General features: G+C 44.7%; 1 protein-coding gene across 1 annotated transcript in view; it reads left to right on the forward strand.

The window, feature by feature from the left end:
* The window catches only part of DIAPH3 (diaphanous related formin 3), a 2,291,797-nt gene that overhangs the window by 353,054 nt on the left and 1,923,605 nt on the right, over positions 1–15,138 (forward strand). Inside the window, exon 4 of the mRNA XM_086934906.1 lies at positions 10,238–10,342. Within this exon, the coding sequence (XP_086791032.1) occupies positions 10,238–10,342 (105 nt within the window). The remainder of the gene's footprint in view (positions 1–10,237; positions 10,343–15,138) is intronic.

A 15,138-nucleotide genomic window follows, 5' to 3' on the forward strand; every position in this document is an offset into this window, starting at 1 on the left:
GCCTCTTTGGGCACCCCTTTATTAAAGAGTTAGGGAAGTTCGTCTCTACGTTTACGTCCCTAGACAGAGCTCAATCGAGCATCAAAAAGTCTTTCAACAACGTTTCTCCCAGTGGGCTGGTCGCGATGGGGGCCGTGTGACCGGCCGTGGCGGTCAGCAGTTTGTTAACAGAAATCAAGGTTCCGGGCGAGGTCAATACAACACCTCATCAAACTTCAACAACTTCTACCCTACTAGAGGCCAACCCTTCCAAGGTCGAAGTGGATTTAAGAACTCCGCTGGAAACAATATGACCGGTGAGTGTCATATCGGCGGATCAGGTCCGCATTGGGGGGCGACTAGCCTTGTTTCCGGAGGCTTGGGCCGCAATCACGTCAGACGCATGGGTCTTACAGACGGTCTGCGGGTTTCGCATAGAGTTTTACGATCGGCCCTTTCAAGAGAGGACCACACACCCCATCGTTTTCTCTCCGGCCGACGCGCAACTGGTCGACGAAGAGGTCTCGGACTTGCTTCTCAAAGGAGCCATTTGCCGTTCGGTCCGCCACCCTGCTGGTTTTCTGAGCAACCTGTTTCTGTTGGAGAAAGCGGATGGGGGACAACGGCCGGTAATCAACCTCAAGGAATTCAACGGTTTGTTGGTTTACCGGCATTTCAAGATGGAGGGTATCCATCTTCTGCGGGACGTGCTGCTCCCGAACGACTGGATGGTCCGCTTGGACCTCAAAGATGAGTATTTGGTGGTTCCTATCCACCCTCCGCATCGTCGTTTCCTCCAGTTTTGTTTGGGGGGGCTAGGTGTTTGAGTTCACCGCCCTTCCATTCGGACTTTCCTCAGCGCCTTGGTGCTTCACCAAGCTTGTCCATCCTGCGGTGGAGCTCTTACGAAGCCAAGGTATTCGGATGATTGTCTATTTAAATGATATCCTATTGATGGCCCAATGCCCCAGGAAGTTGAACCTTCAGCTTCAACAAACGGTATCCCTGCTCCGGGGCTTGGGGTTTGTCATCAACAGGGACAAGTCCGTTCTCTCTCCTTCACAGACAGTGGAATTCCTGGGGTTTACTGTGGACTCAGTCTGGTTCACTTTCAGTCTACCGTCCAGGAAAGTGGGAAAAATTCGACACATCTTGCGTCAAACGATCTCGAGATCCCACACATCTCTCCGCCAAATTGTCCGGGTGGTAGGGCTGCTTTCCTCCTCCATCCAGGCAATCTTCCCAGGGCCCCTCCATTACCGGGCCCTTCAACGCCTCCAGGCGCATCATCTCCGGCGAGGCCTAACATACGATCAATCGGTTCCCCTTTTGGTCGAGGTGAAGGAGGAAATGGCCTGGTGGCTCGCCCATATGGAGGCCTGGAACCCCCGAGCGATCTTTGGGCCAGTCCCGGACCTGGTGATAGAGTCCGACGCCAGCAGGGCCGGTTGGGGTGCCCGTTGTGGAGAGTTTTCCACAGGCGGCGCCTGGTCCTCCGAGGAACCGGAGCTGCACATAAAGTGCTTGGAGCTGCTGGCGGGGTCTTTCGCGGTGCACTGTTGGACCAAGGATTCGGTTCGCTCCTGTGTTCTGCTCCGGATGGACAACGTCTCAACGGTCCGATACGTCAACCACCTGGGAGGTCCTCGTTCCAAAGCCCTAGCGGATTAGGCAAACTATTTTTGGGATTATTGCCTAGCGCACCACGTGTCGGTGACAGCGGAATACTTGCCAGGCCAAGCCAACCAAGTCGCGGATTGGCACTCCCGACACTTGCGGGACTCCAGCCAGTGGAAGCTGGACATGGAGGTTTTCAGATGGCTGAACGGTCTTTGTGGCTTTGTTCTCAGTGGATCTCTTTGCGTTGCGTCTGGACCACCAGTTCCCGCGGTTCTTCAGCTGGAGGCCGGACCCTCTCTCGGAGGCCACGGATGCCTTCCTCCAAGATTGGAGTCGGGAAAGAGCTTATGCCTTCCCGCCTTTCTCGATGGTGGTGCGGGCGGCAGCCTAGCTTCGCCGTCTGGAAGCAGAGGTGGTCATGGTGACACCCTTTTGGAGGTCTCAAGTTTGGTTTCCGGTTCTTCTGGAACTTTCTTGGGATTCTCCAATCCTACTCCCCAGTTTCCGCATCTTCTTCTCAACGCGGACGGGGATCCCCATCTGGTAACGCAGAGCTCTCTCCGCCTCATGGCATGGCGGCTTTCAGGCGACGTTGGTCGCTCCCGGGCCTTTCGAGGCCAGCTGAGGATTTCTTGTCAAAGGCCTGGGCAGGGAGCACGGCAAAACGCTACCGCTCCGTCTGGAATAAATGGACCTGTTGGTGTCTTAGACGGGACTTGGATCCCCTGGTCGCAGGCGTCGTTCCAGTGCTGAATTTTTGGGCGGAATCGGCTTCATCCGGCCTGGCTTATCACACTATCAACGCGATGCGATCGGCGATTTCGGCAGCCCACTATCCGGTGGATGGGGCACCGGTCAGAGAGCATCCATTTGTTTGTAGACTCCTGAGAAGTATTAGTCTCTCCTTGCCCCTTGAACCGCGTTACTCTGTTCTCTGGGACGTCAATGTGGTCTTGAACCTCTTGTTGTCTTGGCAGCCGAATAAGTATCTGTCTTTGAAAGAGCTGTCGGCAAAGTTGGCTATGCTTTTGTGCTTGGTGTCATGTCTACGTGTTTCGGATGTACGTGCCTTGGACGTCTCGGCGAGGGTTTTCTCCCTGGAAGGGGTGACTTTCACATTGGGGCGTCGCACAAAATGTGCGTCAAGGACGATTTCTTACCCATCCTTTGTGAACGCTCCCAAACTGTGTGTGGTCCAATTGTGGTTCTGAAAATTCTGGGCCCTGCTATAATATGGTACCGAGGCCTAACACTTGTGTCGCAAAATATCATCGTACCCCGACGAATTTGGTGTCGGCAGACCGGTAATGATTAGGACATTATCCCTATGCATTTGCGTTGTGATTGAGTGATGCTATCACCCTTAAATCATGGTTTCCGTCTCGAACCCTCGGGTTCCATTTTGTGAACGGCATCCATCTTGTGGCTTGCCCTCATATAGTCAATTGATTAAGGCCGAGTTTGATCTGAAAGGACACGTCCACCTTAGCTGACTTCCCCATGACCCGGCCGAGCTGACTTCACTGCCTCCAGCCAAACCTGTTTGGGCAGTTCCTCGCCCAGTGGCCGAGTAAGATAGCATCAAGGCATAACATGCCATAAACCATTCACTACATTCAAACCATGTTATCCACACACATACGCCTGTCCATGTTTCTTGTTTATGGCCGGTTTTACGATGAGGAGGTGTCCGATTTTATTGGGGTTTTCATAGATATCTGATGGTAATTCTGGGCCGAGCTGGGTCATCTATCACAAACTGGACATCGAAAATGTGGGTTTGCCATCGACTTTGCTTTTTCATTATTTTGGAAATATGTATAGGACCGTATTGTAAACTAAAGAATTCTTGCCTGCAGCTGTTATTTTTGTATATAAGGAGAAGGCTGGTTCTGTAAAAACAAACAGTCTCCTGAGAATCTACAACCCGTGCTGTTGTACTCCTAGGACGCTTGTTACTTGGTTGCAGCCAATAAAACTGAATCTTTGACTTCACCTAGAAGACTCCGTGTTTCTGTGGTCCGGAACAGGAAGAACTCAAGAGGTCTTCGGGTGTTTTCCCCTGGCACCACCGGGTTCCTAAAAACCCGGCACCTCACAGTGTTTGAAGGCATACGAGGAGTTGACCCCAGAACTTCGTCCTCCGGGCGAACAACAGCTTCTGATTGCTTTGCGAAAGCCCCGCAAGGCTGTGTCTTCATCCACCATTGCCAGATGGGTAAGGTGGATCATGCAAGAAGTAGGTATTGATACGAAACTGTTCTGTGCCCACTCGGCTAGAGGGGCCATGGCTTCTAAGGCTTTCTCGTTGGGAGCCCGCTTGGAGGATCTGGTGCGCGCTGCGGACTAGTCCTCAGATTCCACTTTTAAAAGGTTTTACTTTAAACCGGTGGTGGATATTGCCCATTTGGTGGTGAGTAAGCTTTAAACTAGCACAATCTGAAGCCTCTGGTCCTGACATAGAATCGAAATTTGCCTAGCATTGTAAAGGTAAGTTTCAATTCTATTAAGGACACGGAGGCGAGGATTATCCCTCCCAGGCCACCTGCGGATGCGATCCCGCCCGTCAGGTTTTCCGCTACAGTGTTGGTAAATTTGAAGTATTAAGGCCAGCTTTATTGGATGCGTGTACAGGTTTCTGCCTTACACCGCTGACGTTGTATATTTTTTTATAGGAAATGATGGTTCGAAGCAGGACCAGTGAAACCGAGGCGTGACTTGCGCGAAGAAAGAGGAAGTGGTCACAGGAGGGATGTCCTACCTACCCGTCATGGACACTAGAGAAGGACTATTCTGTGATAACTTGTTGGACATGTTGATGGGATTTGTAGTTTATATATGCAAATCTGTGTTTTTTCCTTGGATGTATTGGCAAGCCTTATTCTTGTTATGGGATTTAGAGCTTATGTGGATACTTTTTTGGCTTCTGTGATCTTTATGTAATAAACAGCGAAGAAGGTAAAAAGCATAATCCTCGCCGCCGTGTCCTTAATAAAATTGAAACTTACCTTTACAATGCTAGGCAAATTTCGATTCTTCGATCGGAAAGCATTCACACATCTGCTATATGAAATTGGAAAACTGCACTGCAGAAGTCAGAAGATTTTCAAGAGCTTGTAGTGTGATGGTATCATGCAGGGAGACCTGTATGGACTGGATGTGTTGGGTTCTCAAACTCCTTAGCAGTTGCTATCGGAACCTTGCTAAAGATAGCGTAACACACAGCCACAAGCACAAAAGCCACCAGTTAGGACTGTTAAATGGTAGTCCTCTATTAATCTTCATTTTTGTTTGATTTTCTTCTTGCAATGAAAAATGCTGGAGACGGCAGAAACAACAGTTTTTTTTTTTTTACACCGGCATTATTTGTTTGAAAAGAAAGTCATTGCTTCAGCCATTTTCTAATAGACCCTTTTTCACATAATAGCACCCTGTCAACCTGTTCATAACTGCAGTGCCTGAGACAAAGGTAGATGCCTGTGCATGCTAGTTTATGTTGAGCACTTTTCACAGTAAACATTCACAACCCAATGAAAACGTGTCCTTGTCTAACATCGGTGTCAGCGTTTCCTGTAGAAATACGAATTAACTTGAATACATATTTATGGCATATTGCTCGATTAAAAAGTGTAAGGAAACGACTTTAGAGAGAGGTTAATGAGTACTGTAGCATAGTATAGGATGTTAAAATGAATCTAGGCTACATCCAGGATCAATTTTGTATTTTTGGTTTCACCAAAAGATCCTAGTTAACCAATACTGTAATTGGATGATCTTTGACAGTCTGAGCTATGCCCATCAGCACGCAGAATGAAGCATAGAAAAAAGTAGGGGGTGGCATTCTTCAATTAATCTCATCTACTCGGGGCTGTATACCCGTCTTTAGTTTTTTTGCACATCAAGCCACTCAGGCAGCACCCAGCCATATGCAAATCAGTCTTCGTCGTGCTACAATAGGAGCACTACAGTCAAAACTGCCAGACCAGGCCCCAGTAAACCACAACACAAGCAACCACCGACTGGTTTCGGCCTAAGTGTGTCTCTTCAATTGGGTGCAAGCTTGATTCTAGTGGCACAGTGAGCACTGGGCCCATAGACAAGGTCAAAACTGTTCTAGGGTTGCTTTGAGTCCCTTCTGGAAGGGACTTTGGCTGGCAGTTTGGGTTGTCCAGGGCCGGAGACCAGCAGGGTCCAAACTAATCTACGCAAGGCTGGCCTCTGTCCAGGGTGGCATTTTGGGCGAAACATGATGGACTGGAATGTGTTCTGAGTGACTGCTAGTGCTTGAGATTATTTCAAGCATTCCATCCATCACTCAGTTTGTTACATCATCTCAAAGATGCTAGTCATTCGGTACCGTCACCCTGTAGTCTGAAACCAGGAACTATCCCGCCGCCACCCCAGTCTAGGCTGGTGGCAGCATATCTGCATATCTTGTTGAGTTGCATAGCCCCATCGTGCTTATTTTTGGTATGCTTAGGATATTTCAAACATTGTGAGCCTTTAACAAAAAATGACCATGATCGCTATAATAGGTGATGTGGCAAATTCTTTGAGAAAACTACTGGTGCTTTTGTCGTTAGGGTTTCCTGTAGCTATTCATGTAAATTTACGCAATAATGGAGGATTGCTGTTTCACACAAATGTCAACACTATTGCTGGGACGAGAATGCATGGTGTACTGTTATGTCCCCTGCTCTAAGTGCCCATCTCTGAGAATCTGGCATCCTATTTATTTTAATAATTGACCCAGCCTCATGCTAATCTAGAGTGTATGTGCCATTTGGTAGATGATGGAGTTGAAGGTACGGACAGCTGTTTCTGGTTAGGGTGTGACAGGTTATTTTATTGAGGCCAGTCTTAAGTCTCTCTTCCTGATCCCTGTCATTGTGGCTGTTAATAGCCAGGTGAAGAATGCTTACACCTCTGTGTGCCTTTGTTGTGGGTGCTCCAGTCTGGTGACGACCTTGCGGTAAGGAACATCGCTCGACATAAATGCTGACGAATGCACATTCCCTGTCTGCTGAAGCTGTATAAAAGTCGGAGCTGTTAATCCACTTAATATTCAGTTCCAAGTTCTCTCTGACAAGGGAGGGGGTACTCCATCTCTGAGTTCCCAGAGGACTATGTTCAACCAGGTTTGGAGCTGCAAGCCTCCCTAGAGGTGAGCGCTCATCGTCTTAGATCTGATCTGAAGAAAGAGTTTGCTCCCTGTTTTGAAACACATGAAAGTACGGTGCCCATGGGGTTCTTGCCGCCGAACCATCGGTTGTGAAGTCTATGACACTTCCCTGAAGTGTGACCTGACAAACTGTTGACAAGTCTTTAGCACTTGGTTGAAGTGTGCACCCAATTGGACTGCGACGATGCTGATGCTGAACCGATAAGTGGTTAAGTGGCTCAACTTCTCTCAAGAACCAAAGCAGACTGCATCGCCACGTTGACCCCAGGCATTTCAGAGTAGCCGCCAACTTACCAGCCAGTACATGTGGAAGTGGGACCTTGTCTTATCTGTAATCTACAACTTCCCACAAATTCATCATGTTCCTGGATGAAGGCCGATGCCTCCAAGACAGCCTGGGATCCTGACTGTGACCTAACTTTGCTGCATCTGCCCACTCCCACATCTGCTCCTGGGACCAGGAGTGGAGGGCTGGTGCACCTGCTGCTGGTACATCTTCCATAAACCGAGGGAGTACACTGAGAGATGTGTGCTGAGGTCTGACAAAAAGACTCACTTTTGTGAGAAAAGTAAGGCACAGATACTGAATGTACACTTTACCTAGAGTGGGTGGGCAGCTGCACCCGTGCCAGAGAGCTACACCAGATTTTCTTTGTTCTATAGAAGAGGGGCAGTTGAAGGGTTAGCATTGGCGGTACCTTTACCTAGGGTACAGTAACCATGTGCCGGAGCCTTAGATTACCTGCATATAGTTTATGATGATATATTATACTATACTGTATTTTGTTAAAACGCTTTGTACTGTTTTTTTTAATGCTTTTGTGGCCTATGGCCGAAATAAAGTGTTCCTTGACTGACTGAGTATGTAGCATTAATTTTAAAGTGTGTTAAAAAACTCACTTTTTATAAAACATAAGCATAGGGATGGATAATCGGTTATTTTGCTGCTGGGTGAGTGGGGTGAGCTTGATGTACCCTCAAACTAACCTTCCTGTGAAGCCTATGACTGCTCACTATCACTAAGCAGAGTTTCCGTGCTGAAGGGATTGCATTTGACCCAATTTGCAGAGCCATATTAGAACAAACCCAGAGACATCGGCGACAAATAACCTCTGCTCCATGGCTGAGATCAAGTAGGCTCAGCTTAGCCTGAGTTGTTGCCCCTACTGACCCTCTAAAAATCTACTTTGCTGCTAATGTTGACAGAATGGAGGCCCCAAATTAGCCCATGCATTGGCACTTCACACAGCGGCTTGAGTCTCATTCTATTCCTCATTCTAGAGCAGAGGAAGGATCCCTAAGATCTCTGCAGTTATATGCTCCAGTCAGCTTAGTGTCATAGAGCACACTGTCACACTTATTTTTTGCATTTTTTAAACTTTATTCTTAATTTTATTTTATAGTCACCCACTAGCTGGTTGATTTGCCAGCTAACTAGATTGGGAGAGGCATAACGAAAGCCCTTTGAGCCGTTGTACTTGCTACTATTCTGTAAGCCAGACTGTTGTCATCACTAAGGTGCTCACCCTTCCTTCCCACCCTCCAGACCCCCACCCGAGTGGGAAGCCACAAATCAAGAGGCGCCTTTGCCTATAGTTTGCGCGATATCCTTATTTTGGGTGACCAGCACCACTAGCCCTAAACTCAGGAGAGATGCTTCCTGATGCGAAGTCAGTAAAAGCACTTTTTCGAACTGGAGTCATGGCCCTTCATTTGCAGGTCACCAGGAATACTGGCTGTTAGTTTTCCTCGTCCTTGCTTTATTCTGTATTGTTGTCGGTTTGTGTGCCCAGTTGCTTTTTTCAGATCTTTCCAGTAGGGTTCATGGCGTCTTTCAAGGAGCGTTATTTAATAGAATGTTAATTATTAACTACACTAAGATTCTGCACGTTGTCCTATGAAATAAAACTGTGGTGTGCTCAGTTTATAAAGGTAGAGGGAGGCCATGGGAACACAGTTCAACTCGGATAAGAGTATTAAATGGGAAAGCAGTAGTTTTGTGGAAAGGTGGACGTGAAAGATAGGCAGGTAAGAAGAACGACATCTCAATTGATACCTTTTTGGGTGTTTGCTATCTGCCTAGCAATCTTGTTATATCGATAATAAATATTGACCTAAACGTAACGCAAAAAAAGGTAATATGAAGATATAAATACCATACATGGGTCAGTGTGAGTCTACTGAAAAATGGCAAAAGATGAAGTAGATGGAGGGGTGGAAGTTGGAGGGGAAGCCATGGAAAAATGAGAGAGGGGCGCAGGAAACGTGAAAAGATGGGAATAAGGGAAGGAAAGGAAGTAGACAATAGGAGTGGGAGACTGGAATTGATGAGAAGGTAAAGATTAAAGATGCAACAGATGACTGGGAAAGATATCGAAAGAGTGGAAGAGAAATCATCTTTTGTGGAGAAAAATGGAGAGAAGTGTGGGCCGAGAATGATGGAGTTCGAAGCAGGGTACTGTAAGGAAAATTACATCCTGTAAAGTGAAGTATCTGAAAGAGAGAAGCAAAAATGTACAGGGACACAAACAAGTAGGGTAGTGGATGGGAGGGCAAGGCAAAGGAAGCGAGAGGGAGGCAGAAAACTCCCTCCCCATTAAATTGAATCCAGAGAAGAATATGATCACAACCAGAGAAGAGCCTATGATGAGCAAACACAGCCCCAGTGGTTGTTGAGGTTTCCTTTACTGGTGTGCTCAGTTGACTTTGGTCTTTACTCAAAATCCATGTACAGTAAATTAAGGGCCTTATTTATGAAGGACTTGCGCCACTTTTACGTGACTTTTAAAATGGGAAAAAGACACGCACCGGTGGCGCAAGGCCTTCATAAATAAGGCACTAAGTAGGCAAAGTTTCTCCGCAGCCATTGCTAGAGTGCTTCAGGAAGACTGTTGTGATTGCAAGACATGCAAGTATCAGTCAGTATACTTTCTTTTAGCTAACAGTCATGCAGTGTATCTAAAATGTGGGTAGAAAGTTAAATTTAACAGTGTCTTAGGAAAGCAAGGCGTGACATACTTCTACAGACTATGTACAGCATATTTGGATCTGCGCAGCGCCTGTGTCTCCTTATAAGATTATTTAGATAAATAATCTTACTTAACTTGTATTCCAGCATATGTGTTAGAGGAATAAAATGTGTTATCCTGCGCCTTTTTATACAGGCAAAACAGCTTTGGTGTTTAGGAAATAGCCTTGTACAGAGTTTCTGATGCTTAGTATCATCACTTTTAGGAATGACTCCAGTTGTTTCAAAACCAAAGAAATTTTTGTAAGTAGATTCCCCGATGATCCTCCGACGACAGGGGTCATTTTAATTAGTATTACTGGTAATAGTTAAGGTAACATTGATGAGGAAACGTCGGCGGTCATGGTGTTTTACCGAATAGTTATCTATTTGTGCTAATGTCACCCGATACTAAGCATATTTTTTTCTCTAAATATCCCCCATTGTAGGAAGATATGAATTTGAATGAAGACCGGAAAGCACCTTTACGAGGAAAGGACTTCCACATAAAAAAAGAGATGGTTATGCAATATATCAACACTGCTTCCAAGCCGGTAAGTAGAGTTTCTCAAGAAACTGTGGCTCAGAAGTACTGACACAACACAGGCTCTTTCTGACTCTCTCTTCAATCTTCAGAGTACTGTTAATGATTCCGACCTCAACATGGCACTTTACCTCAGTTTTGAAGCCTAGCATTCTGACATTTAGTTATAAACCTTGATAGTTAATGTGCTTGCAGTTGAATTGTAGCATCCTTTTTGATCCTCTGTATCCTAGAAGGCCTCTTTGCAACTTTTTAGCACAGGCTCTAAAATCCAAATCCCCTTTAAACTGTGTATAGTGCGGACATTTATAAATAGTTTAACTCTTTAACTTAGGACAGATGCCCAACTCAGCACCAACTCCGTCTGTTGATCTTTAGATCTTCGCCACCATGTTAGAATGGAGCTCAGCTCCAAATCCATCAACTTACAGCAATTTAGAGTTCAGTCAATGATGAGAGGTTTGGTAAAGTTTTAAGTTTTCTTTCTCATTAAGAGGTTAGTAATATTTTTGTCTTTTATTCAGAATAGTCAGATTAATCTAGTTAGAGAAATTTCAAGAAATATTTGGTTAGAGGCATCATGAACAATAACAGCGTGTTCCATAAAGGAATTAGTCCTTATCTTAATCTAAAGGACCTAACCTAACCTTGCATGAAACCCTTTGAGTTCCTTGTGGAATAGAGGAAGGATTTAGAGCTTCAAGCTAATAGTCGCAAGAGAACAAACTCCTCATTAAAAGCAGTTCTGGAAACTCAGCTGAGTTCACCGACAGTTGCAGTAACAATCATTAATCGAAGTTAAAAAGAAATTATTCACAGCAGTAGCTTTGATTCAGCATAAAGAAAAGATGTCTTCTCCGGAAGGGTAAGGAAAACAAGAAAATTACCGTTATCATAAGCTTAGAGTAATTCAGGCTGTAAAACAAAGAACTAAAGGGCAATGTAGTGAAAACAGTGGATTTGGGGCAATGGTAGTCATCATTCTTCTGATCCCGAATGTACCAACTTCATGCTGAATCTATTGCCCTGCCTAAATAAGACTAGATAATGCTATTAGTCAAAGGATACACTTATCATTTGTGAGGAATACCTTTGGATTATCAACTTCGCGTCATTACACGCTACATGGTTAGAAATTCATCTGAAATCTAGATGGGCCTTGCTTTTGATGACCTTAGAAATGTGGCACAATGAGTTGTTGCGTCCTCACTACTGTCCTTTTTATGCTAGAGGATTATGTTGGGACAATTAATTGAGTAGCAATGGCTTCCTGTTTGAACTTCTCATGGGCTGTAATGGAGGTGGCCCATGAGATTGAGTTACCTAGGAGAGTTGAGGTTTGTTTCTAGGCGACATCTTTTTTTTTTGTGTGCGTACAAATGCCATTTTCTGTTGCATGAATATATTACTTGAAGACTCCTTTCAGACCTGAGTACAGCACTTCGGGCTGCTTTCCTTTTGTGTTTTAGCAGTGTTGGATATTGAGGGTACCTGTGTTGAGATTGTGAAGCATGAAATGATCTACCTGTTGTGTAGTTCTGTTACTAAAGACAGGGGTCCCTAGAACATGAATTTTGAGAACCGAATCAACATAAGCTAAAAACCAGTATGTTCTATATCCAGCAGAGTTTTATTTTGAACAATATAAGTGGTAACAGAAATTGGAAAATGATGTCAAGGGGGCACAGCCTGTGACCCACACAAAGCAAGACAAAACAAAAATTTCAGGCAAAAAGGGGGAAGTGGTCTGTTTTCTAGTAATCAATAGACAGACTTGATTCTATGAAGGTACCATTGTGCAATACATTCTGAATATTTAGATCCATATGGTACATTGGTGTCGACGTTTCGATTCCTTAACTTAGATACGTGGGATCATCTTCAGGACAGTTATTTATAAAGCATCCCTGTCTTGAATACATAAAGTTTCCAGTGGGCTGCACAATCAGTGGGCGTGTGCAGAGTGGTAACCGATCAGACGAAGTCAGTCGGTCCGAGGGGGGGTTGGGTTTTTAAATTAACCCAGTGATGACGGGTTAGCGGTATTCAGGCAATTGAGGAATTACGAAGGATGTCGTCGCTGATGGTGAGTTACAGCATGGTCGAGTAAATACTCGTGGCATTCGCCGGTCGGTGTTGTCCAGTGGTGATCCCTAGTGTATTACCTTTGGTTTTCCCCTGTCTCCTTAAAATGTTGTGTAGTTCTGAGCAAGTAACTAGGATTGTTCTTTTTTGATGCCTTGTTAGGACTGTGACGTAATGACAGCTACTGAATTCTCTCATTAATGCACAAGGTTAGTCTGTTAATGAACATGTTAAAATGAGGATCTAACGATGAATATGTTGAAAGTAAAGTCCTAATGAGTTTCAGCTGGGTTGTTGCATGGTAAGTTACCAATATTTTGAGTTGTTTTACTTGATAATACCATATATGTTTATGATTGTCTCTTAATTGGATGTTCTAATACTGTAGCAATGATTTGCGATCTATTTTCCATATCCTCTTAGTGTCATTTATAGTGTAAATGTTTAAATGATTTTATTTAGCCACGACATATGAACGTATTCAAAGAACATAGGCAATGTTGCACCAGTGAAAGTACTAACTATTCTAGTCATACATGAATAATAGTTCATGTAGGTATAGTTAGTGCTTCTTGGCAATAATTATTTCTACATGATGCCTAGTTCTGTTGGTGACCACTGTGTTCCTTTAGAATGTTTACTGTTTCAACTGAGTGGTTATTTATCGGCCTGTGTCCAAAATGTAGAAAGTTATGTACCATATATGAAAACATGGATTCTGGGTTACAGAGCATCTTGTTCCAATAGAAGGTGGAAATTAGTATTCTGTGACTGAGATGTCCTGCGCACAATTATGAACCTACTTATGAATTATGCCAAGAACCTTGTACTGTGTTCTGGTTGCCACAGGGAATCCCTGTAATGAAAGGTGGATTGATAAAATCTGGCCTCTCTTCCTCTTGTTGAAGGTAGAGAAACTTTTATTGAATTTGTAGTACGAATGGTGCAGGGAGAGTTGGAAGATTTAAATTCCTGTAACCTCCACTTGTGAAGAATTGAGTGTAGCTGGTGACAGACACCTGTTCTTCCTTAAGAATGTGCTTCAGTAGACGAAGCTGCTGAAATCAAAAGTTTGACAATTCTAAACAAACCCCAAAATGGTCTACCTCTTACAGTGATAACAAAAATATATACGCATTGATTTTGCAGGAGAAGAAGGGGCTTTGAAAAATTTAGGTGAGACGCAGTAGACAGCAGAACTGGCTAATACTTTACGGCCATAAGTGAGTGGTTCGGTCTGGTCTTGATTGAGGTACAGTCTGTGTTCTTTATCCATGAATGTCCTCTCCAATCGACCAAAGAGGTCATGTATGTATGATTAATCTTGAAAATAGAGTTATGGCTGGCTTTTGCCTGCATGTGTTTGAAACATAATACCATATGTTTGGATGTGGTTGAGGTGCTGTAGGCAATGATGAATCTGAAACCAGGAGGAAAGGGAGAAATTATGTAAGTGATGGTAAAACTGTGGCAGGCAAGGATGGCAGGGAGTTTCTGAGCAGGAAACCCAAAGTGCCACCCAAATCACTTGATAACATTCTAGGTAAGGACCACAAACCTTGAACTGCTGGTGGTAGACAGTTTAGAATAATAAAGAGAAGTGAAGACAAAAAAATTAAGCTCTGCTCCGATAACTACTTAGAGTACATCCTTCCAAACACCTGGCAAGGCTGATGGTATGTCATATCTATGGTGAGATTCGGCCTTCCATTTATCTAGCAATTAGTGACAAAGCCCGGGAATTGGCTGTCCGCCTACTTGCCCAAGATTTAGCTATGTGAGTTAGGATTCAGCCAAGGGCAACTAGACTTGTAGTTCTAGAGACACGTTATTGATAGCAGGGAGGTTTAAATAAAGCTTGTGTGATTTAGAAAAGGAGTGTTATGTTAAAGAATTGTTAATAAGAAGTTTTATTGTGTGTTGTCTCTACTTTGTGCATGTGACATTCAGCAGTACTTTGCTCTTACGAGCACTGTCATTTGAGTTACAGAAAGAATGGCGGTCTACAGGATTCAGTGCTGATCTTTGAAGGTTTTATTCAGAAACAACCTTTCATTAGGGCAAGGGTTTCTGTCGCCCTACCACTTACATTGTACCAGTGTACATCTGAAAATGTAATCAGCTGTGTTAATCAGGTTTATGAACATCACTACCTGGTATGCCTTTGAAAGGGAGCTAGCGCCACTCCTATTTCTCAGAGCGGTCCCTTTGCTTGGAATCTCCCATGCACCCTTTCAAAATGGCCCTACATGCTTCTAAAATAAGAGCATGTGCAAAAAGGATTCTATGTGAATGATAAGGTGGGTTGTAGCCGATAAAGGAGATTACAGTGGGCTTTCATCTCTGAGCGGTGTGTGGAACCATGAAGATGTGATTCACAACCTCACCCCTTCAATCACTAGTGGTTGTGTCAATATTGCTTATTGAACTGCTCTTCCTTAGGAGCTCAAAGCGGGGTTCCGCGCAATCCTTTCTAGATTTGACGCACTATCCTCTCGGCTGGATCGCATGGGGGAACAACTGGATAAACATGACACACGCTTCAACACGACAGAGGAGCAAGTATCCACACAGGAGGACCAATCCACCACCAGTGAAGTAGTGTGGCTCACTGGTTAGAGGCGGCAGACCCGAGAGCAGAGGACGGCCCGGGACCAGGGTTCGATTCCCGACGCGGCAGGTTTCTGGACCAGGGTCAGCGGACTCGATAATTCTCTCGCC

This window comes from Lissotriton vulgaris, chromosome 8 (genome assembly GCF_964263255.1).
Source record: "Lissotriton vulgaris chromosome 8, aLisVul1.2, whole genome shotgun sequence".
NCBI classification, from domain to species: Eukaryota; Metazoa; Chordata; class Amphibia; order Caudata; family Salamandridae; genus Lissotriton; species Lissotriton vulgaris.